This window comes from Oncorhynchus keta, chromosome 5, assembly GCF_023373465.1.
Source record: "Oncorhynchus keta strain PuntledgeMale-10-30-2019 chromosome 5, Oket_V2, whole genome shotgun sequence".
NCBI classification, from domain to species: domain Eukaryota; kingdom Metazoa; phylum Chordata; class Actinopteri; order Salmoniformes; family Salmonidae; genus Oncorhynchus; species Oncorhynchus keta.
In genome coordinates, this window is record NC_068425.1 from 19,772,605 (window position 1) to 19,799,201 (window position 26,597).

Sequence of the window (26,597 nt, forward strand, 5' to 3'; positions counted from 1 at the left end):
GACTATTTGCATTGTCCAACCCCCATCCCCATTTTTACACTGCTGCCACTCTCTGTTTATTATCCATGCATAGTCACTTTACCTCTACCTACATGTACATATTACATCAATTAACTGCATTGTTGATTAAGGGCTTGTAAGTATACACTTCACTGTAAGGTCAACACCTGTTGTATTCGGCGCATGTCACAAATCAAATGTGATTTGAAACACACACTAACTCATTCAAACGCACACAGACACACACATTCACGAAAGGACATCTCCACCATCTGGAGAAGTTGAACATGTGGTTCAAACAGCTGGCAACAAACCACCACCCCAACGGGAACCCACAGATACCCCCTGTGTCCTCTTCCCTGGTATGTGTTTGAGCCAACATGTTCAGCCACTACTGTGTAACATTGATATTTTAACATTTATCAGTAATGCATGGTTGTATGCTAAGTGTGAATGGACTCCAGATTCATACTGAAACATCTGTACAACTTGTGGCTATAGTAACTGGAGAGGGCTGTTTGGAAATGCATTCACAGGACTTAAGAATAAAAAGATTACAACTCGCGGAGGAGTATGAGCGGAGGAGTTTGGCCTGTGTGGGTATTTTGGCCTGTGTGGGTATTTTGGCCTGTGTGGGTATTTTGGCCTGTGTGGGTATTTTGGCCTGTGTGGGTATTTTGGCCTGTGTGGGTATACTTTATAAACACTTCTGTGCTGTGTAATAGAAGCCTGCTGGAATGACAGTCTACAGGCAGTGCAGGGTCATTGAGGCCAGATGAGAGAGAGTTTATTTGTGGTTTGGTAAAAAACATAAATTGATAAAACCCCAGTAGAATAACAGAGACTTCGGCCTCCCGGGTGACGCAGTGGTTAAGGGCGCTGAACTGCAGCGCCAGCTGTGCCACCAGAGAGTCGCCAGAGAGTCTGGGTTTGCGCCCAGGCTCTGTCGCAACCGACGCACAATTAGCCTAGCGTCGTCCAGGTTAGGGAGGGTTTGGCCGGTAAGGATATCCTTGTCTCATCTCGCACCAGCAACTCCTGCGGCGGGCAGAGCACAGTGGACAGTGTTTCCTCCAACACATTGGTGCGGCTGGCTTCCGGGTTGGATGCGCGCTGTGTTAAGAAGCAGTGTGGCTTGGTTGAATTGTGTATCGGAGGACTCATGACTTTCAACCTTCGTCTCTCCCGAGCCCATACGGGAGTTGATGAGACAAGATAGTAGTACTAAACAATTGGATACCACAAAATTGGGGAGAAAAGGGGTAAAATGCAAACAAGAAAAACTGAGACTTCAACACTTGTCTACATTGTCCTTTTAGAAAAAAAAGAAAGTTTAAATCTCTTGATTTAATGTTATTTGAATTATGTCTGATTCCAATCGAAACATTGATAAAAAAATATGCTTACATGAGGTCAAAATGCCAGTATAGTATGTCGCCACATACCTCAGTCTCCAAATCAGATGAAATTATTATCATCTGAATTAATCCTGTTAGTTATCTTTAGGTAGTCATGTTTCTGTTGTCCATGAGGATAGTGTGAATATTACACCCCTGAAATGTTTGCTAAGTATTTTACCAAAGGACTGATCTCTGTCTCCCTGTGCCTCTGATTCAGCAGGACGGTGATAGTGTGAAGATTAAAAGCTTATCCAATTAGCCACCCGTTGAGACCTGCTGAGCCAATCAGGCCCATCTAAAGCCTGTGGTCACACTGGAGTGTTGCCAGGAGAGGGTCTCAGGGCTGCCCATGCAGGGGGAACAACAATGTCTTAGAATGGGTGGAGCCCTGTCTCATCTCTTTCCTGGCTATTCTTCAATGAACACGCTGTTCCTCAAATAGCTTTTGAACAACGGTATCAGAGGGGGAAAAAGCTTAGATTACTACAGCGTAACTACTGTAACATCACCATTGCACACGGAGACCCAACGCTGGGATTTTTAGACCACTGTTTTTAAGTTTAACCATTCATTTTGAAGGGTTCTTTATGACGGATTTGTCTGTTCATTTTCAATTCTATGGGGATCAGTTTAAGATCCGGCAATGTTTTGTTGATCTAGATATTTCAGTGATGACATGGTGTCCTATTGTCTTTTTACACATCCATCTGCAGGAATTGCTGTGTTCTGACTGGCCTCAGGTTTTATCTCCTGGACTGAAATGTCATTGTTTCAACAAAAAAAATGACATGGCTCAACATTGCTTTCTCTTTAACAGCCAGTACTATCAAAATAAAGACAATGGCCACTCAAATTGACACTCAGAAAATCACAGTGAGAAGGTCCCTGACACATTACGACCAATCATATGTGTCTTTACCTCTTCATCCTAGGTGGGACATTTAAAAAAAAATGTAACCTTTATTTAACTAGGCAAGTCAGTTAAGAATAAATTCTTATATACAATGACGGCCTAGGAACAGTGGGTTAACTGCCTTGTCAGGGGCAGAAAAACAGATTTTTTTCCTTGTCAGCTCAGGGATTCAATCTAGCAACCTTTCAGTTACTGGCGTAACGCTCTAACCACTAGGCTACCTGCAGCAACAATCTTCTTCCACTGGGGTCTGTCTTTGGCCACAGTCCCATGTCAGTCATAACAAGCAGGGAGCTCATTCATCAGGATTTGTTCTGACACTGTGTTCATAAAATATGCAGAATGAAAAACAATTCAGTGAACCACCCTTCAAAACACTGCCCTCTGCAGGAAATGGGGGGAAAAAAAGAAATCAACACAGTTTGGCGTTTGGCACAAAAGGTCTGCATAAAGAGGTGTGTATTAGGCTATACTCAATACTATGACAGAGGAATTTCATCTTTGGTGGGAGACATTCTAAAGAGAGAGTGAGTCTTGTATCTTCGATGTTAGTCATATTTCTCCTGACGATGCGATTCTAGAGGTCAACTGCAGCTTTTCACTAAATACGCTCTTTCATTAAGGTTCCTAAGGTCATACATGACCATGACAGGATAATTACTTTGTTCCCTCATTTGTCATCATGGCAAAGAAGCCTGCGATCCAGCTCACATGGTCATGAATGGGTGTCTTCCACACAGATGAGTGATCTGAGACAGATGTGACCCCAATAAAGACCCCTACACTGAACAGTGGCTGCCCTTGAATGACCACTTTTATTGAGGTGTCAAGGGGCAATGAGTCACAACACATTATGCAAAACTCCAACAGAGAAGAGCATTCCACGGGTGATATAAGAATAGGTATGAACTCAGCCATAAGGATAAGTTATTATATAATGTCACTACCGGCTTCATTCTGGGTCTTGGAGGAGCCATAGAAGGAGAAGCAGAGGAGAGTGTGCTTGGCCTGGACGGTGGAGCGTAATGAAAAGCGCTATATCAATTAAATGTATTATTTTCAGAGTTTCTGTCAAACTTGTCACACATTTCACGTTGCTGTATGAGTTATTGGCCAAAATCACGAGAGAAAGTTGAGTCCACTGAAAGGTTTGAAACATTGTAATCTCTCCCTCAATATGGGTCAAGTGTTTAGTCTGCGTATACACAGAGTTGCTCCTGGGCCAAGCGTTGCGGGGGCTGTGAAAAACGTTTTGTTGGCAGTCGGTGTCGAAGCTAAAAAGTGAGAGTGCTTCGTAAACGTTTACCAGTAGGTTGGATATATACAAAATATTTCACTTATTGATCTTGATGCAGTTATTGGTTATACTGGTACGTCCTTGCTAGCTAGCTAGACTTTAGTCATCTCTTCTGAACTGATTACTTCATCAATCAATCAGAAAAAAATCCAGAATAATATCACATAGATAGTGGACCCTACAAAAACTCTATTAATTTTCCCAAGACTTCTGGGAACGCTTGTGAAGCAGCAGGCACCGCAGACCAGACCGTGGTTTGAGCAGTCAATGAGAGATGTAAAAAAAATCTTCCTATTTGTTAATTGTCTCTAAATCTAAAGGCACAACCTAGTTTCGAGACAATGTCTTGTGTAGGTGAACATGTGCATCAAAGCTGGGACCGAGAGACTGAAAAACAGCTTCTATCTCAAGGCCATCAGACTGTTAAACAGCCACCACTAACATTGAGTGGCTGCTGCCAACACACTGACTCAACTCCAGCCACTTTAATAATGGGAATTGATGGGAAATGATGTAAAATATATCACTAGCCACTTTAAACAATGCTACCTAATATAATGTTTACATACCCTACATTATTCATCTCATATGTATACGTATATACTGTACTCTATATCATCTACTGCATCTTTATGTAATACATGTATCACTAGCCACTTTAACTGTGCCACTTTGTTTACATACTCATCTCATATGTATATACTGTACTCGATACCATCTACTGTATCTTGCCTATGCCGCTCTGTACCATCACTCAATCATATATCTTTATGTACATATTCTTTATCCCCTTACACTTGTGTGTATAAGACAGTAGTTTTGGAATTGTTAGTTAGATTACTTGTTGGTTATTACTGCATTGTCGGAACTAGAAGCACAAGCATTTCGCTACACTCGCATTAACATCTGCTAACCATGTGTATGTGACAAATCAAGTTTGATTTGATTTGATTTGACATGTTATTACTCCAACCTCGCCAAAGTGACAAACTGACACGTTTTCATTTTCGTCAAAAACAACTTTATATCGAAAGAGTGCCTTCTTATCTGACGGATGCACATGCGTAGTTCTGCGCGAGATGACTGTTAGACCCAATGATATGTATGAACCCTGGATTGCTAACGCTATGTATTGCCCATTGAGAGGCTTTCAAACCACCGTCGGCCACAAAGACATTACCCAGTAGGAGCAGTCCACCATAGGAATGAATGGAATTATATAGTATTTCAATTAAATGTATAAATGACAAAGTTACATGTATTTAAGTGTTGTCTTGTTGTAGTGGGGACAGTGACAGTAACAAGGAAAATGTTGTGATATTTATTTTTATTTAGTAGTTTTATGTTCAGCTAACATAATATAATTTTAAAGTATGCATTAAGGTGTCCGTAATAGAATAAATGTGTCAAAACTAATGTAGTCATAAAAAAATGCATTTCTATAGCTTCCAAAATATGTTTTACAATGGAGGAGTAAGCGCCCTGTAAGTCATCCAGAGTTTATATACATCATTGGTTAGACCCAATAACATGATCAAAGATTTCATTTGGAGAGGGAGTTTATACGTATCTTCATAGGGAACCAATTTTGCTTTTAGTATGTCAAACATTTAAGGATTGAATATATCATTTGGTGTTAGTAAAGGTGGAAGGATTGGACTTCTCCCCCCAATGTCAAGTACCTGGTGACCCTTGGGGGTCACGATGATGGCAGGTACTAGCCATAGCAATAGTGTGTCAAACTTTGTGAAATACTGACATTTGACTCAGATCCTCTGTTATAATATAATAGTTACAAATAGTTGTATTCATACATTTTAACTGAATAACTGTGTGTCTGTAACTTCCATAGAGTGGTATGGAATATAGAAAACAGAGAATCCATTTGTGGAAGCCCGGCCCCAGCCCACAGTGGTGGTCACTGCCTTAATCTGCAATACTCCAACACAAGTGACAACATCTTTCTATAGGCAGAACAGTATGTATATTTAAATAACTATTTTTGTATAATTTTGGCTTGGCACACCTTCTAATGAAATATCACAACTAAAGGCCTACAAGGATATTGATCATCTCTTGTAGCGACACTCTCCCCGTTTGGGAATGTAATCTTCCCCACAAGATTAGGTCCACTGAATGTCAGACAGGGCAGCTGAAAACAATTGTGAAATGCATTTGGGTAATTACAATATCAGAAGAGTTTGTGGTCATACCAGATTCTTAAAAACACAGGTGCTGGGCTAATAAATAATACTAGTATAGAACAAGAAGGCCCGCACACTGTTAAAACTCCCAGTTCACCGATTTATTGACGTTTTGTTCCGAAACGGATCGTCGTCGGCTTAGCCGATCTAAATTGGCTAAGATCCGTTTCGGATCGAAACGTTGTCAATAAATCTGTGAATTGGGAGCTTTAACAGAGTGCGGGCTTCTTGTTTTATACAAATTACAATATCAGAACATACAGTGCACTAACACATACACAGGGCTCTATGCTGACCTCTCATACAAGGAGCACGTGTGCACCTATGTTGAAAAATGTAGGCTGTAGAGCCCTGATACATTTGTGAGAGTGCTATTTCCTCAGCATACTGCAGTTTGCAGCCTGAATAACTTGCTATTGCTTCATGGTACAGATCCCTGAGGAAGGCTGGGATCAGCTATACTATTTCTACTGTTGCACCAGTGGGGATATCCTGAAAATCAGTCTCAAGACCAAGCTTCTTAATGGGCTGTGACCCAGTGAAACAGATGTTCAGCAAGGTGGCTTCAAAAAAGTTTTATATTTGGCTTAGTTAGATAGACTGCAGTACAAAACTCAGAACTCAGCATGCATTTCCCCTTGTTGTCGACATGGGGCGAACACAGTCTGTGATGAAGACAGGCAACATACTCTCGGCTCAGGAGATGGCACATTCACTCTGTTCAGGATCCTCATCCAACTTCAAACACATCAAGTGAGTCTAGTGTCTGGAATGGAGGTCTTTATTCACTTTTATAGTTATTCTCTCACTTCAGTAATCCTGTGTGCATCTTCCAAAAGCATCTAATACACCACTGTACTACTCAATGAACACTACCTGTACATGTATTCTTTGGTTTCTACTCTTTGGCAGGAAGGTTCAGCTGGAAAGGGGTGACATCCATAGCGCCCCGTGGTGATGGTCACCAGTTCTTTGTGGGCACAGAGGCAACACAGATCTGCCATTTCAGCTACACTGACTTCAAAGAGGAGTTCATCACCTGATCCCCTCCAGCCATAACAGCGCCGTGAACGATGTGAGTGAAACAACAGGCTAAAAGGTCACATAATATACGCCATCACATTCCATTTGTGTGCAGGGTCAGTCCCCTATTGAATACAAATAGGGAACTGATTCTGCTTGACTGGCTGTTCATTTTGAAGCCCATTTGCCTTTTGAAATGACACCAGTAGAGGGGGCTATACTATCATTTACTGTAAGTCATGTCCTGTGTCCTCCAAAGTAGATATTGTTGAGCATGATATTTATATTAGTCAGTGTCAATAGCTCGATCGATTCATTATGGGCTGATAATAAGTGCTTTAATTTAACGTATATATCTTGATGTATATCTCACAGTGGCTCATCTGAGCTCTTTGCCACGTTCTGAGAATGACATCTGGATGTGGCATACGGAGACCTCTAAAGAAGTGCCACATATCACTGTGCCCAACATGACCTGGCTGCAACACTGTGGAATTCATGATTGACAGCAGGAGCATCATCAGTGGTGGATTTTCCATTCCATTTCTTAGCAGCAGAAACTCAGGGGCTTTCTATTATCAGCCGCGTCTGCTGTCTGGAAATGCAAATGCATTCCTCTGGTGGTGATTTAGTTGGGCAACAACAGTTGTGCCATTTTTAACTCAGATGAAAGAAAAACAATACTTTCTGTCACGCATTCATGTTTGTATTTCTCCCAGTCATTGACTTTTGTGCCGTTTTCTTTCAGCCTGGAATGATGATAAGATCTGTTGCTTCACTCCTGAGACTAGCAGGCTGATGACTGTGCACAACGCCCACAGCATGGGTGTGAGTGACAGCCATCGCCACCACCAGAGGCTGCAAGACGATTGCCAGCGGGGAGGGGAGGGACAGGTAAAGATCAAGAAGATAACGCACCATGGAGATAAAGATAAACAACAATGATGGAGATAAAGCACCATGGAGATAAAGATAAACAACAATGATGGAGATAAAGCACCATGGAGATAAAGATAAACAACAATGATGGAGATAAAGCACCATGGAGATAAAGATAAACAACAATGATGGAGATAAAGCACCATGGAGATAAAGATAAACAACAATGATGGAGATAAAGCACCATGGAGATAAAGATAAACAACAATGATGGAGATAAAGCACCATGGAGATAAAGATAAACAACAATGATGGAGATAAAGCACCATGGAGATAAAGATAAACAACAATGATGGAGATAAAGCACCATGGAGATAAAGATAAACAACAATGATGGCGATGAAGAACCATGATCGTTACAAAGTACAAATAGGGTCGCGGTTGATAATGGCCATTTTCCGAGGGTGTCTGTCTCAAGGTGAGTTGGGATATGCAAAAATACACATTTCCAATTCACACATGCATATTAATACACACTTTTACATGCATGAAATAGGACAAATATAAGCACCCACCAAATTATATAATTATAGATACCTATAGTTAGTGGGCATGAAACCTCTGCACTGTGTTAGGGCCTACCAGATAAACAAAGTTTTCAGAAACCACAAGCCTTGGCTCATGTTTATTCATAACAGAATCTGGTTACAATGCTAATGATATGAAGAAAGGACTAATAGTTTAACAAATAGTATTTGATTTTAAAAATGAAACAAATATAAGCAACATATACTGTATACTCTGGTTAGAAGTATCTGCTCCCACTCTGAGGAGTACCAGATCATCACTAGTAGCACAGACAGAAAGGAACATCCACAGTAGGATATAGAAGAGCATTTACTGAGGTCAGACTCATTTGTACAACAGACTAAAGTATTGAGGGAGAATTAAACTCTGATTGGGTTAATGACTACCATAGTATTTATTTAGTTATTACCATGGAAACACAATGGATGATTGATTGCACAGTGAGTCGTGTGTGAGCGCCATCTCCTTGCCACTGGTCATATTTTAGCGCCAGATGTCATAGTAGAGTAATGCAGTGACAATGACAGTGTATTGTATTCTCTACTAAGGGATTGTTTGTTCTTAAAGCAGACGGCATAGCTATGACTCAGGCAACCAGATGGTCTCTGTCACCCATTTCATCGAGGATGATGTTTACTTCTTCACAGAGAAAACCTCATTGGAAAATGATCTCTCCTTGTTTAACTTAAAACATATATATTTCACTGGTGGACCAGAGCAGTCCATTGAGTAGCACACGAACATCACATAAAATATTGTTCATCCTCTGGATCATCCAGATGGTCATTGTCAAACTTCAGAAGGGCCTGGACGTGCGCTGGCTTGAGCAGGGGGACCTTGCGTGCGTTGCAGGATTTTAATCCATGATGGCGTAGTGTGTTACTAATGGTTTTCTTTGAGACTGTGGTCCCAGCTCTCTTCAGGTCTTTGACCGGGTCCTGCCGTGTAGTTCTGGGCTGATCCCTCACCTTCCTCATGATCATTGATGGCCCACGAGGTGAGATCTTGCATGGAGCCCCAGACTGACAGTGATTGACCATCATCTTGAACTTCTTCCATTTTCTAATAATTGCGCCAACAGTTGTTGACTTCTCACCAAGCTGCTTGCCTATTGTCCTGTAGCCCATCCCAGCCTTGTGCAGGTTTACAATTTTATCCCTGATGTCCTTACACAGCTCTCTGGTCTTGGCCATTGTGGAGAGGTTGAAGTATGTTTGATTGAGTGTGTGGACATGTCACGCCGTGGTCTTAGTATTTTGTGTTTTCGTTATTTATTTGGTCAGGCCAGGGTGTGACATGGGTTTATTGTTGTTGTGTTTTCGTATTGGGGTTTTAGTAGGCATTGGGATTGCGGCTGAGTAGGGGTGTCTAGCATAGGTTGGCTGCCTGAGGCGGTTCTCAATCAGAGTCAGGTGATTCTCGTTGTCTCTGATTGGTAACCATATTTAGGTAGCTTAGGTTTCATTGTGTGTTTTGTGGGTGATTGTTCCTGTCTCTGTGTTTGTTGTCACAAGATAGGCTTTATAGGTTTTCGCGTTTCGTTTGTTGTTTTGTATATTAAGTTATTTCATGTATCGTTCATTTTTCATTAAAGAACATGAGTAACCACCACGCCGCATTTTGGTCCGACTCTCTTTCTACAGACGAACGCCGTTACAGGACAGGTGTCTTTTACACAGGTAACGAGTTCAAACAGGTGCAGTAAACACAGGTAATGAGTGGAGAACAGGAGGGCTTCTTAAAGAAAAACTAACAGGTCTGTGAGAGACGGAATTCTTACTGGTTGGTAGGTGATCAAATACTTATGTCATGCAATAAAATGCAAATTAATTACTTAAAAATCATACAATGTGATTTTCTGGATTTAGATTCCTTCTCTCACAGTTGAAGTGTACCTATGGTAAAAATTACAGACCTCTACATGCGTTGTAAGTAGGAAAGTCTGCAAAATCGGCAGTGTATCAAATACTTGTTCTCCCCATTGTATGTCTAAACTCTACACTACTGGAGCACATGTTTTTTCATGAAAAGTGGTGAGCACAATCACATAGGATGTCAAATCTACACTTTTCCTGAGCTCCTTCTTTGTAGGTAAATTAATTTTTCTACAAGGGAAAAAATAGAAAGACACCTGCGTTTTAAAAGGGAAATGTGGTATTTGTGGTCTAAAAATAACTTAAAATAACAGTTGCAATGGGAGGCCGAGAGGCCAAGGAGAAAGCTGTCAACCCCAGAGATGATTATGGCTCATCCCACACAACCATGTTTTAACCACTGCATTTTACTATTTGATAGACGGTAGCAGTTTCTATTTGCATACTGTGAAGGACTCATTAGGAGAAAGTCAAGGCTTTAGTTATAAATCTCCCAAAAATATTTACCAGCCAATAAATGCTGGCATGCACAATACATCTGCTTATAAACATTTTTAAACAGGAGGAGAGATTTTGACACAGACTTGCATTAATTAAAAAGTTTGAATAATGAATACTGGTCATTGTGAAAGACTCTGTATATTATAATCCTGGTGGAAAAATAATGAGCATGCGCTTTTGGAAACTGTTGGGTGGATTTTATACATTGTGATTGTATGCATTTTGCAGTTTAATGAGAGTTCTTCACACAACTATTCTACGATCCTCGTTTACTGCACATCAAGGCCTGTAATATTTAACATACTGTATATTTTCTGAGACGGATTGGCTATTGGGAGGTGTATGACGGGTTTGCCTTACGAGAACTAGAAGGGTCCCTCTCAGGATCCATTAATGGAATGACATCACCCTCGATGGAGACCAGTTTGTGACAGATACAGATGCGTTACCTTAAATCTTGTTGGTAAATTCCACTTTATAGTTTCAGACTTGATTTACGCTAATGTAGAATGTATCAAACCCCTAGAAAAATATCCATTATTTATAATCCACATAATAATTCATATTTCCTGTTGCTGCAGGATTATTTTCCTGCTGTGAGAAACTGGCTCAAATTAAGAAACAGCATATGTATGGTTTATACAGTTCAATGTAATCTCAGGCCACAACATTTAATTGTCTCTCAGAGACATCATTCATCAAGCCTTTGTAAGATGAGATAGTCTGTACTGTACCCATTGTACTGCACTGACAGCAGACTAAACTAAACCCTGATATCCCATAATAATGTATGGTTTGTGTCTCCACATAGGTGGCAAATGGTGATGACAAGCTGGTGAACAAGCTGCATTGGACCTTTAAAGACCCCACTCCTATTAGTGTTCCCATTTCATTGCCTGAGTATAGATTAACAAGACATTATTTCACAAGGTCTCCATTTCTGCCAGGGCATTCTCCAAGGTATTGAATGATATTGTTGTGAATGTAAAAGGAATGCACTTATGCTTTTGCAAAGACTGTTTTTTTCCCCAACCAGCAAACTCCATAAAGTTCATGTTTGAGATGAACCTGACTGAAATATGTCTGCTTATAGTTTCCATCATATCCTTCTATCTGTTGTGTATGGTTGGTTACTGCTCTCTTCAGGTGAGCACCTCACCACTGCCCTTCATGCCAGTGGGTTGAAACAGCAGGGGTTCCCAAACATTGGGAAATTTATGATTGGCTAATATGTGTGTGTGTTCTAAATGCAAAAACGTGTCCATGACTAATCCACATATTTTATATTAACAGAGAAAACCTGCCAAAAATAAAATATGACTGTTTCAACATTCAACCATGAAAAACTGCTTGTTTTCATGAAAATAAAAGTTAAACCTGGAAACATTAATTTGTGAGTCAGCGTTTATATAGCCTACTATGCCAGTGTAAACTACTTTGATGATACAGGGACTAGAATCAAAGTGGGAGGGAATAGTCACACACTACGCATATGAATACACGCCTCTTTCGAGACGAAGTTCGAAGCGATGGGTAAGTGCGTGTGTACATGCCCGTAAAGGTTGCAAGTATGAGGCAAGAAAAGGCGAGGGTAATGTTGAACATCGATGGAGCTCATGTAATTTGGTCAACAAGTATTAAGGGTTTCAGTAAGTGATTAAATGTTTGACGTTTACCGGCTGCGCGGAGTCGATATGTGTTGATGTGCCATGGCTCCGCGATGGTTTCACCTCTGTGCGCTGGTGTTCTGTCCTCCTCACGGTATCCGGATGGGAAATCTCTGCAGAAAAGTGGCACACTGGCCTCGCAATTAATTCCAGAATTCTCCAACATCGGCAAAGTATTATAAAGATATGGATAAACACTGCAGAGTGAAGGGTGAAGACACGTCAAAGGCAGCAAAGCGCAAGGAAAACAAACAGAAACATGGACGGCTTTTTCGAAAGAAATCATTGAAGTCGGTGGGGAGTTTTGTAAATAAAATTATCAAAACTTTGGGCACTTTTACCCACTTTGGAGATGTTGCAGTTCAGGGCCCAGAGGATGACGATGGAGGGTTTCGTGACGGGACACCTTGTAACATCAGTACCAACTCAGAAAATATCAAAGAGGATGTCCATGTCGCCGGGGATGATTCTGTTAAAAATAATTCGATAGCTTCTTCCCGTTGCTCGGTGAACGAGAGGGTTTTATGGTGCTATGGTGGCAAAATTCCAGGTGTTCTAGGCTTGAAAAATCATGGGAACACCTGTTTCATGAACGCCGTGGTCCAGTGCTTGAGCAACACTGACCTGCTCGCAGAGTATCTCGGGTTGGAGCGGTACAAATTGGATTTGAGTCGAAGGAGAATTAATGGGATTGTTAAAAGTGAAGACACGCAGCATGCCAGAGGTGAAGTCACGGAGCAGTTGGCATCACTTGTTAGGGCACTCTGGACTCTGGAATACATCCCGCAACTGTCAGTGGAATTCAAGGTAGGCTATAGTTGGCTATAATTAAATCTAGTTGCTCTTATACCTGTGTACTAACAATATACTTACTATGTAATAAACTCAGGACAAGTTATTTTAAGTACCAGAGAGCCAGGGGTGAAGATAACTGCTGTATTTCTATTTGCTCCTGCCCCTGTATACCTTGACTGCACCTTGATTGAAACCGCAACATAAAACAACTATGCTGCTGTCATTCCTATCATGATAAAAAAAACTATTTGTGTGACATTTGCCTAAAATATTGAGGGGATTTACAGAAAATGTTAAGATATTGGTCAATAAGCATTTTACTGTTGGTCTACACCTGTTGTTTACGAAACATGCGACAAATAACATTTGATTTGATGTTATATTCCAAAAAATGCTGCCTGAAGCACTATCCATGACATTGGAGCTCATAAGATTTATTAGCCTATAGGTAACCTGTTTATTTCTTTCGCCAGGTTTGATTACTTTATAAGTCAGTGCATCAGCTACTACGCTGAACTCCAGTTCAATAGCTACGACGCTGAACTCCAGTTCAATAGCTACGACGCTGAACTCCAGTTCAATAGCTACGACGCTGAACTCCAGTTCAATAGCTACGACGCTGAACTCCAGTTCAATAGCTACTACGCTGAACTCCAGTTCAATAGCTACTACGCTGAACTCCAGTTCAATAGCTACTACGCTGAACTCCAGTTCAATAGCTACTACGCTGAACTCCAGTTCAATAGCTACTACGCTGAACTTCAGTTCAATAGCTACTACGCTGAACTCCAGTTCAATAGCTACTACGCTGAACTCCAGTTCAATAGCTACTACACTGAACTCCAGTTCAATAGCTACTACACTGAACTCCAGTTCAATAGCTACTACGCTGAACTCCAGTTCAATAGCTACGACGCTGAACTCCAGTTCATCTCTCCAGTGCTTTTATAGTCTGTGGGTTTACCCAGATGGCTTTTAGTTCACCACTTAGTAATGAGGTGGCTGGCTGGCACAGTGTGTCACTGGAGTCTGAGGGCATGGGATTACCAGGTGTCTGTCTGGAGTGCTGAGCTAGCACTTTGTTCCGTCAGACACTCACAGCACAGAAGAACCTTGAACATAAACAAAGGACTTACTATACTCTAAACAGACTTTTGAAAGCTGGTGTGTCATATTGAGTGTTTTCCAGGTATGGCGGCTTTGAACGCTGGGTTTTAATATTACAGTCGCTGAGATGATGAGCACCTGGCTGACTCACTACCATTTACAGTATTTCTGAATTGGACACACTTCATTATGTTAGTTAGGCAACATTGCCATAGAGAAGACTGTTTATTGAGAGGAACACTCTCCATTAAAGGATCTGAGAGTGTAGATCTGAGAGTGGATCTGAGAGTGGATCTGAGAGTGGATCTGAGAGTGGATCTGAGAGTGTGGATCTGAGAGTGGATCTGCGAGTGGATCTGAGAGTGTGGATCTGAGAGTGGATCTGAGAGTGGATCTGAGTGTGGATCTGAGAGTGGATCTGAGAGTGTGGATCTGAGAGTGTGGATCTGAGGGTGTGGATCTGAGTGTGGATCTGAGTGTGGATCTGAGAGTGGATCTGAGTGTGGATCTGAGAGTGGATCTGAGAGTGGTGCTGAGAGTTTGGATCTGAGAGTGGATCTGAGTGTGGATCTGAGAGTGGATCTGAGAATGGATTTGAGGGTGTGGATCTGAGAGTGGATCTGAGAGTGTGGATCTGAGAGTGTGGATCTGAGAGTGGATCTGAGGGTGTGGATCTGAGTGTGGATCTGAGAGTGGATCTGAGTGTGGATCTGAGAGTGGATCTGATTTTGGATCTGAGAGTGGATCTGAGTGTGGATCTGAGAGTGGATCTGAGTGTGGATCTGAGAGTGAATCTTCTTGTGGATCACCCTGCCCACGCTAAAGAGGAGGAAAAAACAATTATCACAATACCAGACTAAAATACCATCCAGAGATTGAATTACATTTATTGTGCAGTCAGTGCTGTACCTCCTGCCAGAGAGGTCTCAGAGGAGAATCAATCCTAACTAGTTTATTTGGTTTCTGTCTGACCCAATGTTCTGTGTGACCGTTCCTCTCCTCCAAAAAGTAATTATTTCTCACAATCTCACTCTTCTCTGGACACCCTGCCAACTTCTCTCCATCTATAGCCACTTCCTTCTTATCTTTTGAGAGGACAAAAATCTGAGCTGGCTTCATGTAGTCAAGATAGTTGAGATCTCAAGATAGCTGTAATTTTTTAAAATAATAATGTGTTTTTAACTGACTTGCCTAGTTAAATAAAGATTAAATAAAGGTGTAAAAAAATATTTAAAAAAAATAACAATAATAATAATTTGTCCAAATCGGTGTCCAAAAATATCGATTTCCGATTGTTATGAAAACTTGAAATTGGCCCTATTTAATCGGCCATCCCGATTAATCGGTCGACCTCTAGTCTGCAGGCACCATGAGATAATCAGATAGCTGTCAGGCCCCTGTCTGAGCCCTTAGGCCATGGGAGTATCAGACAAAACAACCAGCCATCTATAAACAATCAAAAACCTTACCTTAATTTAAATGGCCCACTTCGTAATTATCTCAGTGCAGAGTTCTCAAACAGTATTATCAGTCACTCCACATGCCTCTGACAGAGTAAGAATAGCAAAGACAAGGAATAGCAAAGAAGGTGGATAAGTGTTTGCGTCACATCCCATTAAAAAAAACACAATTTTGGAGGAGAAAATGAAAGTGAATGTAAGTAAACTTTATGATGTAACACAATGTATTAGCAAAAGCAATTTGGTGGTTGCACACATTTGTGCTGTTCAGTTACAGGCTAATATTCACGAATATGCACCAAGTAAATCTTGGTTAAGACCTCTCTGGGACATGTGGGACGCTAGTGTCCCTCGCCAACAGCCAGTGAAATTGCAGGGCGCCAAATTCAAAACAACAGAAGTCCCATAATTCAAATTCCTCAAGCATACAACTATTTTACACCATTTTAAAGATATACTTGTTGTAAATGCAGCCACAGAGTCCGATTTCAAAAAGGCTTTACGACGAAAGCACACCAAAAAAATATGCTAGGTCAGTACCTAATCACAGAAAAACACAGCCATTTTCCAGCCAAAGAGAGGAGTCACAAAAATCAGAAATAGAGATAAAATTCATCACTAACCTTTGATGATCTTCATCAGATGACACTTATAGGACTTCATGTTACATGTATGTTTTGTTCGATAAAGTTAATATTTATATCCAAAAACCTCAGATTACATTGGCACGTTATGTTCAGTAGTTCCAAAACATCCGGTGATTTTGCAGCGAGCCACATCAATTTACAGAAATACTCATAATAAACATTGCTAAAAGATACAAGTGTTATGCATGGAATTTTAGATCCACTTCTCCTTAACTTCTTGCGTCGAGCCAACCCGGATCCGGTATCGTGACTACAGCCTCAAGCTCATTACCATAACGCAACGTTAACTATTCATGAAAATCGCAAATGAAATGAAATTAATCTATTTGCTCTCAAGCTTAGCTTTTTGTTAACAACACTGTCATCTCAGATTTTCAAAATATGCTTCTCAACCATTGCAAAACAAGCATTTGTGTAACAGTATTGATAGCTAACGTAGAATTTAGCGTAGCATTTAGCATTAGCATTCAGCAGGCAACATTTTCACAAAAACCAGAAAAGCATTCAAATAAAATCATTTACCTTTGAAGAACTTCTGATGTTTTCAATGAGGAGACTCTCAGATAGCAAATGTTCAGTTTTTCCTGAAAGATTATTTGCTTAGGACAAATCGCTCCGTTTTCTGCGTCACGTTTAGCTACGAAAAAAAACCTGTATCCAGGATTGTGTAAATCTATCCGCAAGCTCATTAGCATAACACAACGTTAACTATTCATGAAAATCGCAAATGAAATTAAATTAATCTATTTGCTCTCAAGCTTAGCCTTTTGTTAACAACACTGTCATCTCAGATTTTCAAAATATGCTTTTGAACCATAGCTAAACAAGCATTTGTGTAACAGTATTAGTATTAGTATTAGCCTAGCATAGGATTATGCCTCTATTTCAGCATGCAACATTTTCCACAAAAAACAGAAAATAATTCAAATAAAATCATTTACCTTTGAAGAACTTCAGATGTTTTCAATGAGGAGACTCTGTTAGATAGCAAATGTTCCGTTTTTACAAAAAATATTATTTGTGTCGACGAATCGCTCCGTTTTGTTCATCACGTTTGGGTAAGGAAAAAAAAAAAAGTAATTAAAACGCAAACTTTTTTCCAAATTAACTCCATAATATCGACAGAAACATGGCAAACCGATGTTTAGAATCAATCCTCAAGGTGTTTTTCACATATCTAGCGACGATAAAATCCATTGTGGCAGTTTACTTTCTCTTCTGAAGAAATGGAACGTGCATGGACCTACAGATTACGCAATAATTTCGACACGGGACACCGGGCGGGACACCAGGTAAATGTAGTCTCTTATGGTCAATCTTCCAATGATATGCCTACAAACACGTCACAATGCTGCAGACAATGGCGGGAAACGACAGAAAGCGCAGGCTCATTCCTGGCGCAATCACAGCCATATAAGGAGACATTGGAACACAGCACCTTCAGAATCTGGGGCATTTCCTGTATGAAACTTAATCTTGGTTTCGCCTGTAGCATTAGTTCTGGGGCACTCACAGATAATATCTTTGCAGTTTTGGAAACGTCAGAGTTTTGTCTTTCCAAGGCTGTCAATTCCATGCATAGTCAAGCATCTTTTCATAACAAAATATCTTGTTTAAAACGGGAACGTTTTTTATCCAAAAATTAAAAGCGCCCCCTATCTCGAAGAGGTGAATGTAACCACTGTGTCAGATTTCAAAAAAACTTTGCGGAAAAAGCAAACCATGCAATAATCTGAGTACGGCGCTCAGACACAAAAACAAGCCATGCAGATACCCGCCATGTTGTGGAGTCAACAGAAGTCAGAAATAGCATTATAAATATTCACCTACCTTTGATGATCTTCATCAGAATGCACACAGGAATCCCAGTTCCACAATAAATGTTTGTTTTGTTCGATAAAGTCCATATTTTATGTCCAAATACCTCCTTTTTGTTTGCGTGTTTAGTACACAATCCAAACTCACAATGTGCGGGCAAGTCCAGGCGAAAGTTCAGACGGAAAGTCGTGTTACAGTTCATAGAAACATGTCAAACGAAGTATAGAATCAATCTTTAGGATGTTTTGATCATAAATCTTCAATAATCTTTCAACCGGAGAATTCCTTTGTCTTTAGAAATGCAATGGAACGCAGCTAACTCTCACGGGAGCGCACGAGACTGAGCTCATGGCACTCTGCAAGACTGTTGACATCTAGTGGAAGCCACAGGAAGTGCAATATGACCCCATAGACACTGTATATTGGATAGGCAATGACTTGAAAAACTACTAACATCAGATTTCCCACTTCCTGGTTGGATTTTTTCTCAGGTTTTTGCCTGCCAAATGAGTTCTGTTATACTCACAGACATCATTCAAACAGTTTTAGAAACTTCAGCGTGTGTTCTATCCAAATCTTATATGCATATTATATGCATATTCTAGCTTTTAGGCCTAAGTAGCAGGCAGTTTATTCTGGGCACCTTTTTATCCAAGCTACTCAATACTGCCCCCCAGTCCCAAAGAAGTTAATTAGAAGCAAAAAGTTACCATTAAATGGTGATCTGTCCCAGTGTCCCCTCAGGCAGGTTGGTGGCGCAGACTGGAGAAAAATAAAACACAAAGGTAGCTACCACAGGATGACTGGCACTGAGCCACATTCCAGTAGCACCTTGCAGGACTGACGCTGTCGGGGGAGGGTTACTTAAATGTTGTATCAAAGGTTAAGTACTGTGTCCGTGACTTTATATACATTCTTCCCCTTCATCATGTCCTAACTGTCACTGTCCTCTGATCTGAGGGCTTCATTTTACCTGCTCTGGGATCAGAATCAGATGTGTGTTTTAAAGAGTATCTGATCTGTTTGTCCTAGTGCATTCTCTGAATCCCTCCTGGTGGATTTCACTGTTTGCATAGAGGGGCCAGAAAAGGTTTGAAAACAGAAACTCAAACAGTTACTCAACAGCTAGTATATAGGTTTCAATAACATGGGAGAGGCCAAGGACAGGGGTCAGGGAGGGTAGGGAGGGAGTGATGAATGCTTCTTGAGCTGGAATTCAGTCCTCCCTCCCTCTCTACAGAGCAGATGGACGATCTGGTCATGATTGAAGGCTAAATCAGTTTAGACTTTTGACATGTTTGTGTGATGACTCTTGTGTGATGGCTCTTCACTGTGACAGCGACTCTGGCTTCCACGGATTTGTCAATATTTAAGGTCTCCATGTAGGCCTTTTAATGATTAGGCTATTTGATCTGGCAGAGCTTTTGATTTCAGGACATTAAATATGAAGTTAAATGACTCAGTGAAGTCACAAGGAGATGACACTTGTTCTTGTTCTGTAAATCTTCTCTTCAGGCGTACACAGGGGTTTAATTGGGCCGGGTCCTGCCGAGTCCGACACCTGGCGCCTATGATTCAAATGAGACCCGGGACCTTTGATCCGTATTGGGGACATGTCCCTGTCCTGAAATTGGAGAATTTAGCATTTTTCAAACACATAAAACAGCTTTTTGCTGCAATCTAGAACCATAGTAATTATGCCAAAACTGTTTATTTTTCTGCATATCTAAACATAGGTTACCTCTTGAGCTGTCTGTATCCTCCTGACAGTTTTTGTTAAGAAACTAAATATGCTTTTATGCATCTCTACAAAAATGTGAGTTAAAGATTGAAATTAATGTGAGTCTTATTCAGGACATATAGTAATTGCTTGTTTTTCTAAAGGCATGCCAGCTAATATAGTTAGACAAGCTAGCTACTCTAACTTGATTGATAGCCTGAAATGGTTTATTTTAGCTAGTTATGAGGTTGTGAGATTAGGAACTTATCTGGGCATAACATCGCTAGGTGGCTAGTCGTATTTAAAAATATATATATATAATGATAATATTATTTATAAATAAGACAAATCTGTGGGGGTACATGCACCTGTGCCCTCTATGGGCATGACACCTCTCCCTAATTTTGAATTATATAATGAAAAATGTCTTGTCCACATTTTAATTTTCCACAACCAAAAACATGAGTAAGCAACTGCAAAATCACACAACCCAATAGTAGAATAGTTTACCTATTAAATTGTTCAGCCTGTCACATTCTATGCGAGAAAGTAATATTCCTCTTGAGGAGCACTCAAATTGCGAGTGCTGCACAGGGAGAGACACATGGATGCCCAGTCATTGTACAACATTCTTAATACAGTCGCGGGAAAACCCACATTTGAAAGCAGTTATGATGGCCACTGTAAATAGCGGAGGATCACGGAGCGTTCTAGTGTTACTACACTTATTTCTCAATCCCCAAAATGTGTTAAAATGCACTATTTTAGAACCATATTTTTTTATCAGCGCCATGGTTTATGCTCGTCAGAGCTCGCTAATGGGGTTGAATGCATAAGATTGGGGCTAAATGTAACACAGGTCAGGTGTAATATGATCCTTGGCCAGTGGAATTTTTTGGGGGGGTATTCAAGTCATCAGTATGTTCCTAACTGGCAACAAGATAGCCTAATGTTTAGATCTAAGAGTTAGCATCAGGTGGGCTACATCAGGTGACAATGCTTATTGCTAAATAACACCTGCCTGGTAATATGGACCGATATGTTATTGGGCTCATTTCCGGAGTGGGAAAATCTATTTTAGAATTTTCAGTTATTTTGGAATAGAATGTCCTTTTAAAAACAGTTACCTCACAGTTACCACCCCCCCAAACAAAATGTAAAAAATAAATAATTAAATTGTAGGTCTTTCCGTGACCTGTAGTATGTGCTTTTGTCAGTATATATTGTTTAGGCTAGTATATTATATCACCCCCCCACTCCACCCCCAAACTAGGGGTCCCATACAGTATATGTCACATTATTTTTCCAGCAGAGTTTTACAGTACCAGCACCCACTATTATCATTATCATGCTTCATTTGCTTGATGATGACACTGCAGAGAAAGAGGCAGTGTATACCAACATTCAGAGGTCATCTAATGTAGTCATCTAATGTAAAAGAAACCTAGCAGTGGTCCTATTTATATGACTGGTGGGACTGGTCCATATTAATTGTCAGTTAGAGTCAGGTACCTCATAAACCAGAGCATTAATCATACACAAATATTACACAGTCCAGAGTTATACGTAATTAGGTCAAAATGGCCATTGTGGACACCACAGAGAGAACTATACCTTATCTACCTTATCTACAGTATTATTTATATGACGCAATTACCACATTCAGAGACACTGATGAAGATAACTAGAATTACCATGGGAGATTTGCCACTGGAACAGCAGCTTGTAATTGTAGAATTATGTGTCCACAGAGAGCTTATTTCTGGAAACTGCCTTAGAGAGTTCATTTAAAGTATGTCAAGAGTTAGAATCTTTATTGTCTGTACACTGCCATCAGACTATGTAGAACACAACAAAACGAGTCGTACAACATCGATGTAGGTCTTTCATCTTGCTACCTCAATTGTGCATTGCCTTCCATGCAATATATTTACAGTAGGGTAAAGCAGTACAATGAGAAAAACTATTACATGAAGGCTATCTTGTTTCCCTAAACTGTGCTGCCAGCCTCCAAGAGGCCATTATGTCATGCTGTTCTTTCTTGACACAAAAGGGATAGACTTGCTGCTGGCACAGGGACAACGAGACAATGGATTTGTCTGTACAGTCTGAGTTCTGGCCCTGTGATGGTGATGTCTTATTTTTGTTGTCCACATTTTTTTGTAATTGTGTGTAAGGACCTGAACAGTGTGATACTTCTCACCTGACTTTGTCTCTGACTAAAAATAGACAGACACAGGTGGAAGAAGGGATCCCGTGTGCAGCCACAGGTGGAAGAAGGGATCCTGTGTGCAGCCACAGGTGGAAGAAGGGATCCTGTGTGCAGCCACAGGTGGAAGAAGGGATCCCGTGTGCAGCCACAGGTGGAAGAAGGGATCCTGTGTGCAGCCACAGGTGGAAGAAGGGATCCCGTGTGCAGCCACAGGTGGAAGAAGGGATCCTGTGTGCAGCCACAGAAGGGATCCTGTGTGCAGCCACAGGTGGAAGAAGGGATCCTGTGTGCAGCCACAGGTGGAAGAAGGGATCCTGTGTGCAGCCACAGAAGGGATCCTGTGTGCAGCCACAGGTGGAAGAAGGGATCCTGTGTGCAGCCACAGGTGGAAGAAGGGATCCTGTGTGCAGCCACAGGTGGACCAACAGACACATCAGACATATCTTAAATCAAATCAAATTGTATTTGTCACATGCGCCGAATACAACACGTGTAGACCTTACTGTGAAATGCTTACATACAAGCCCTTAACCAACAATGCAGTTTTTCGAAAAATAAGAGTTAAATTATTTTATTTTTTTTTAAGTAAAAAAAAAAAACGAGGCTATAAACAGGGGGTACCGGTACAGAGTCAATGTGTGGGGGTGCAGGTTAGTCGAGGTAATTGAGGTAATATGTACATGTAGGTAATGGTGAAATGACTATGCATAAATAATAAACGGCAAGTAGCAGCGTAAATACAAAATAAAAGGGGGGGGTCAATGTAAGTAGTCCAGGTAGCCATTCAATTAACTGTTCAGCAGTCTTATGGCTTTGGGATAGCAGCTGTTATGGAGCCTTTTGGATCTAGACTTGGCGCTCCGGTACTGCTTGCCATGCAGTAGCAGAGAGAACAGTCTATGACTAGGGTTACTGGAGTCTTTAAAACTTTATGGGCCTTCCTCTGACACAACCCTGGTATAGAGGTCCTGGATGGTAGGAAGCTTGGCCCCAGTGATGTACTGGGCCGTACGCACTACCCTCCACATCGTCTTGCGGTCGAAGGCGGAGCAGTTGCCATACCGGGTGATGATGCAACCAGCCAGGATGCGCTCGATGGTACAGCTGTAGAACCCATGCCAAATATTTTCAGTTTCCTGAATGGGAATAGGCATTGTTGTGCCCTCTTCACGACTGTCTTGGTGTGTTTGGACCATGATAGTTTCTTGGTGATGTGAACATCAAGAAACTTGAAGCTCTCGACTTGCTCCACTACAGCCCAATCGATGTGAATGGGGGAGTGCTCAAACCTGCTTTTCCTGTAGTCCACGATTATCTCCTTTGTCTTGATCACGTTGAGGGAGAGGTTGTTGTCTTGGCACCACATGGCCAGGTCTCTGACCTCCTCCCTACAGGCTGTCTCATCGTTGTCTGTGATCAGGCCTACCACCGTTGTGACGTTTGCAAGCTTAATGATGGTGTTGGAGTCGTGCTTGAATGCGCAGTCATGGATGAACAGGGAGTACAGGAGGGGACTAAGCACACAATCTCGAGAGACCCCCCCAGCATGGCAGATATGCTGTTGCCTACCTTTACCACCTGGGGGCGGCCCGTCAGGAAGTCCAGGATCCAGTTGCAGAGGGAGGTGTTTAGTCTCCGGGTCCTTAGCTTAGTGATGAGCTCTGAGGGCACTATGGTGTGAAGACATGAACAAAATGCATCCGTGATTCGTATTTTCCTTTAAAATGTCAAATATGCCAAACATGCCAAATATTTTCAGTTTCCTGAATGGGAATAGGCATTGTTGTGCCCTCTTCACGACTGTCTTGGTGTGTTTGGACCATGATAGTTTCTTGGTGATGTGAACATCAAGAAACTTGAAGCTCTCGACTTGCTCCACTACAGCCCAATCGATGTGAATGGGGGAGTGCTCAAACCTGCTTTTCCTGTAGTCCACGATTATCTCCTTTGTCTTGATCACGTTGAGGGAGAGGTTGTTGTCTTGGCACCACATGGCCAGGTCTCTGACCTCCTCCCTACAGGCTGTCTCATCGTTGTCTGTGATCAGGCCTACCACCGTTGTGACGTTTGCAAGCTTAATGATGGTGTTGGAGTCGTGCTTGAATGCGCAGTCATGGATGAACAGGGAGTACAGGAGGGGACTAAGCACACAATCTCGAGAGACCCCCCCAGCATGGCAGATATGCTGTTGCCTACCTTTACCACCTGGGGGCGGCCCGTCAGGAAGTCCAGGATCCAGTTGCAGAGGGAGGTGTTTAGTCTCTGGGTCCTTAGCTTAGTGATGAGCTCTGAGGGCACTATGGTGTGAAGACATGAACAAAATGCATCCGTGATTCGTATTTTCCTTTAAAATGTATACCTACCTCTAAGCCACATATGTCAGAGTCAAGGCCCGCGGGCCACATCCGGCCCGCGAGAAGGTTTTTTACGGCCCCTGGGATGATCTTGATTTATTATTAGAACCGGCCCGCAGACCGCAGCAAGCCGGCAGCCCGCAGATCTTTTACACGCACCAATACTACATTTCCCACAATGCAACGGTGACGCACCGAGCAGTAGGCTGCTTCATTTCAATATTTATTGGCACAGCAGTTGTCAGCATCACAGTAAAATTAACTTTCAGATACCCATCAAAAATGGCAAAACGGAAGGTGGACACTGAGAACCGGGGTTTCAAACAAGGTGGGAGTCGGAGTATTTGTTCACGGAGGTAGCTGGAAAACCTGTGTGTCTTCTGTGTGGAGAAAGTGTGGCGGTACTGAAAGAGTATAATCTGAGACGACATTATGAAACGAAACACGCGGACAAAAACAAGAATATGGACATGGAACAAAGGCTACAAAAGGCAGAGGAATTAAAACGAGGCCTCAAATCTCGACAGGCTCTGTTCAAAAAGCCAAATCACAAGGCCAGGCTGCTGTCAAGGCCAGTTTTATTTTGGCAGAAGAGATCGCTAAATCAGCCCGGCCATTTACGGAGGGGGATTTCATCAAAAACTGCATGATTAAAGTTTGTGACGAAGTTTGCCCAGAAAAAGGCAACTCTTTTTAAATGTGAGTCTGAGCAGAAACACCATTGCCGAGAGAGTAGACCAGTTGTCCATCAATCTAAAAGAGCAGCTTGTGAAAAAGGGAAAAGATTTCATTGCATATTCCTTGGCTGTGGATGAGAGCACCGACATTTCTGACATTGCCCAGTTGTCAATTTTCATCCGCGGAGTGGACTCCAGCCTAAGCGTGACAGAGGAGTTTTTGGCTTTACGTCCTATGCATGGCACAACTACGGGGCATGATTTGTATGAAGAGGTGTCAAGATGTGTAAATGAGATGGAGCTGCCTTGGGAAAAACTCGTGGGTTTGACAACCGACGGAGCACCTGCGATGTGTGGACACAGGAGCGGACTGGTGGCGAAGATACGGGAAAAGATGCAAGAGGAAAACGCGACAGGTGAGCTGACAGCTTATCATTGTATCATACACCAGGAAGCGTTGTGCGGTAAAGCCTTGAAAATGGAGCATGTAATGAGCATCATCACGCGCACAGTTAACTTTATCAGAGCCAAAGGTTTGAATCACCGCCAGTTCAAGGCATTTCTGACGGAGTTAGAAACGGAGCATGGTGATTTGCCTTATCACACAGAGGTGCGATGGCTAAGCCAGGGAAAGGTGCTTCAAAGATGTTTCGAGCTTCGTGAGGAGATTTGTCTGTTCTTGGACAGCAAAGGGAAAGACACAACACAACTCCGAGACGAAATGTTTCTGTGTGAAATGGCTTTTCTGTGTGACATTACGAGTCATCTGAATGCAATGAACTTGCAGCTGCAGGGTCGGGATCGTGTCATCTCTGATATGTACAGTACAGTGAAGGCATTTAAAACCAAACTGACTCTGTGGGAGACGCAGATGCGGAAAGAAAATTTGAGCCACTTTCCCAGCTGCCAGACCATGAAAGAGAAGCTCTCTACCAGTGCGTTCCCGAGTGCACAGTTGGCTGATAAAATAGGTATGCTTGCCGCTTACTTTCGACGCCGATTTGCTGACTTTGAAGCACAAAAAAGCAGGTTGGAACTGCTCGGTAACCCATTTGCTGTTGACGTGGAAAGCTCACCACCAAACCTCCAAATGGAGTTGATTGACCTCCAATGCAATGATGCACTGAGGGCAAAATATGCGGCAGTGGGTGCTGCGGAGTTCGCCCGTTTCCTCCCGACACAATGCCCCAGCTGCGCATCCAGGCTGCTCAAACGTTGTCTATGTTTGGCAGCACATACCTGTGTGAACAACTGTTTTCTTTGATGAACTTGAACAAAACATCACACAGAAGTCGACTTACTGCTGAACACCTCCACTCAATTCTGAGGATTTCCTCAGCTCAGAGCCTTACCCGAACATTGATGAACTTGTGGAAAAGATGGGACACCACCAAGTATCACCCTCAACCTCAAACAAGTGAACATTACTGTGCAATCACATATTTAGAGTTTTTACTCAGT

At 41.8% G+C, this 26,597-nt stretch overlaps 1 protein-coding gene and 1 pseudogene across 1 annotated transcript in view; both read left to right on the forward strand.

Moving 5' to 3' along the window:
• The window catches only part of LOC118384188 (cilia- and flagella-associated protein 52-like), a 43,280-nt pseudogene extending 35,498 nt beyond the window's left edge, over window positions 1-7,782 (forward strand).
• Window positions 7,783-12,200: 4,418 nt separating this feature from the next.
• Window positions 12,201-26,597, forward strand: part of LOC118384191 (ubiquitin carboxyl-terminal hydrolase 43-like) — a 97,973-nt gene continuing 83,576 nt past the window's right edge. The window contains exon 1 of the mRNA XM_052519023.1: window positions 12,201-13,153. Within this exon, the coding sequence (XP_052374983.1) occupies window positions 12,533-13,153 (621 nt within the window). The 5' untranslated portion in view covers window positions 12,201-12,532. The remainder of the gene's footprint in view (window positions 13,154-26,597) is intronic.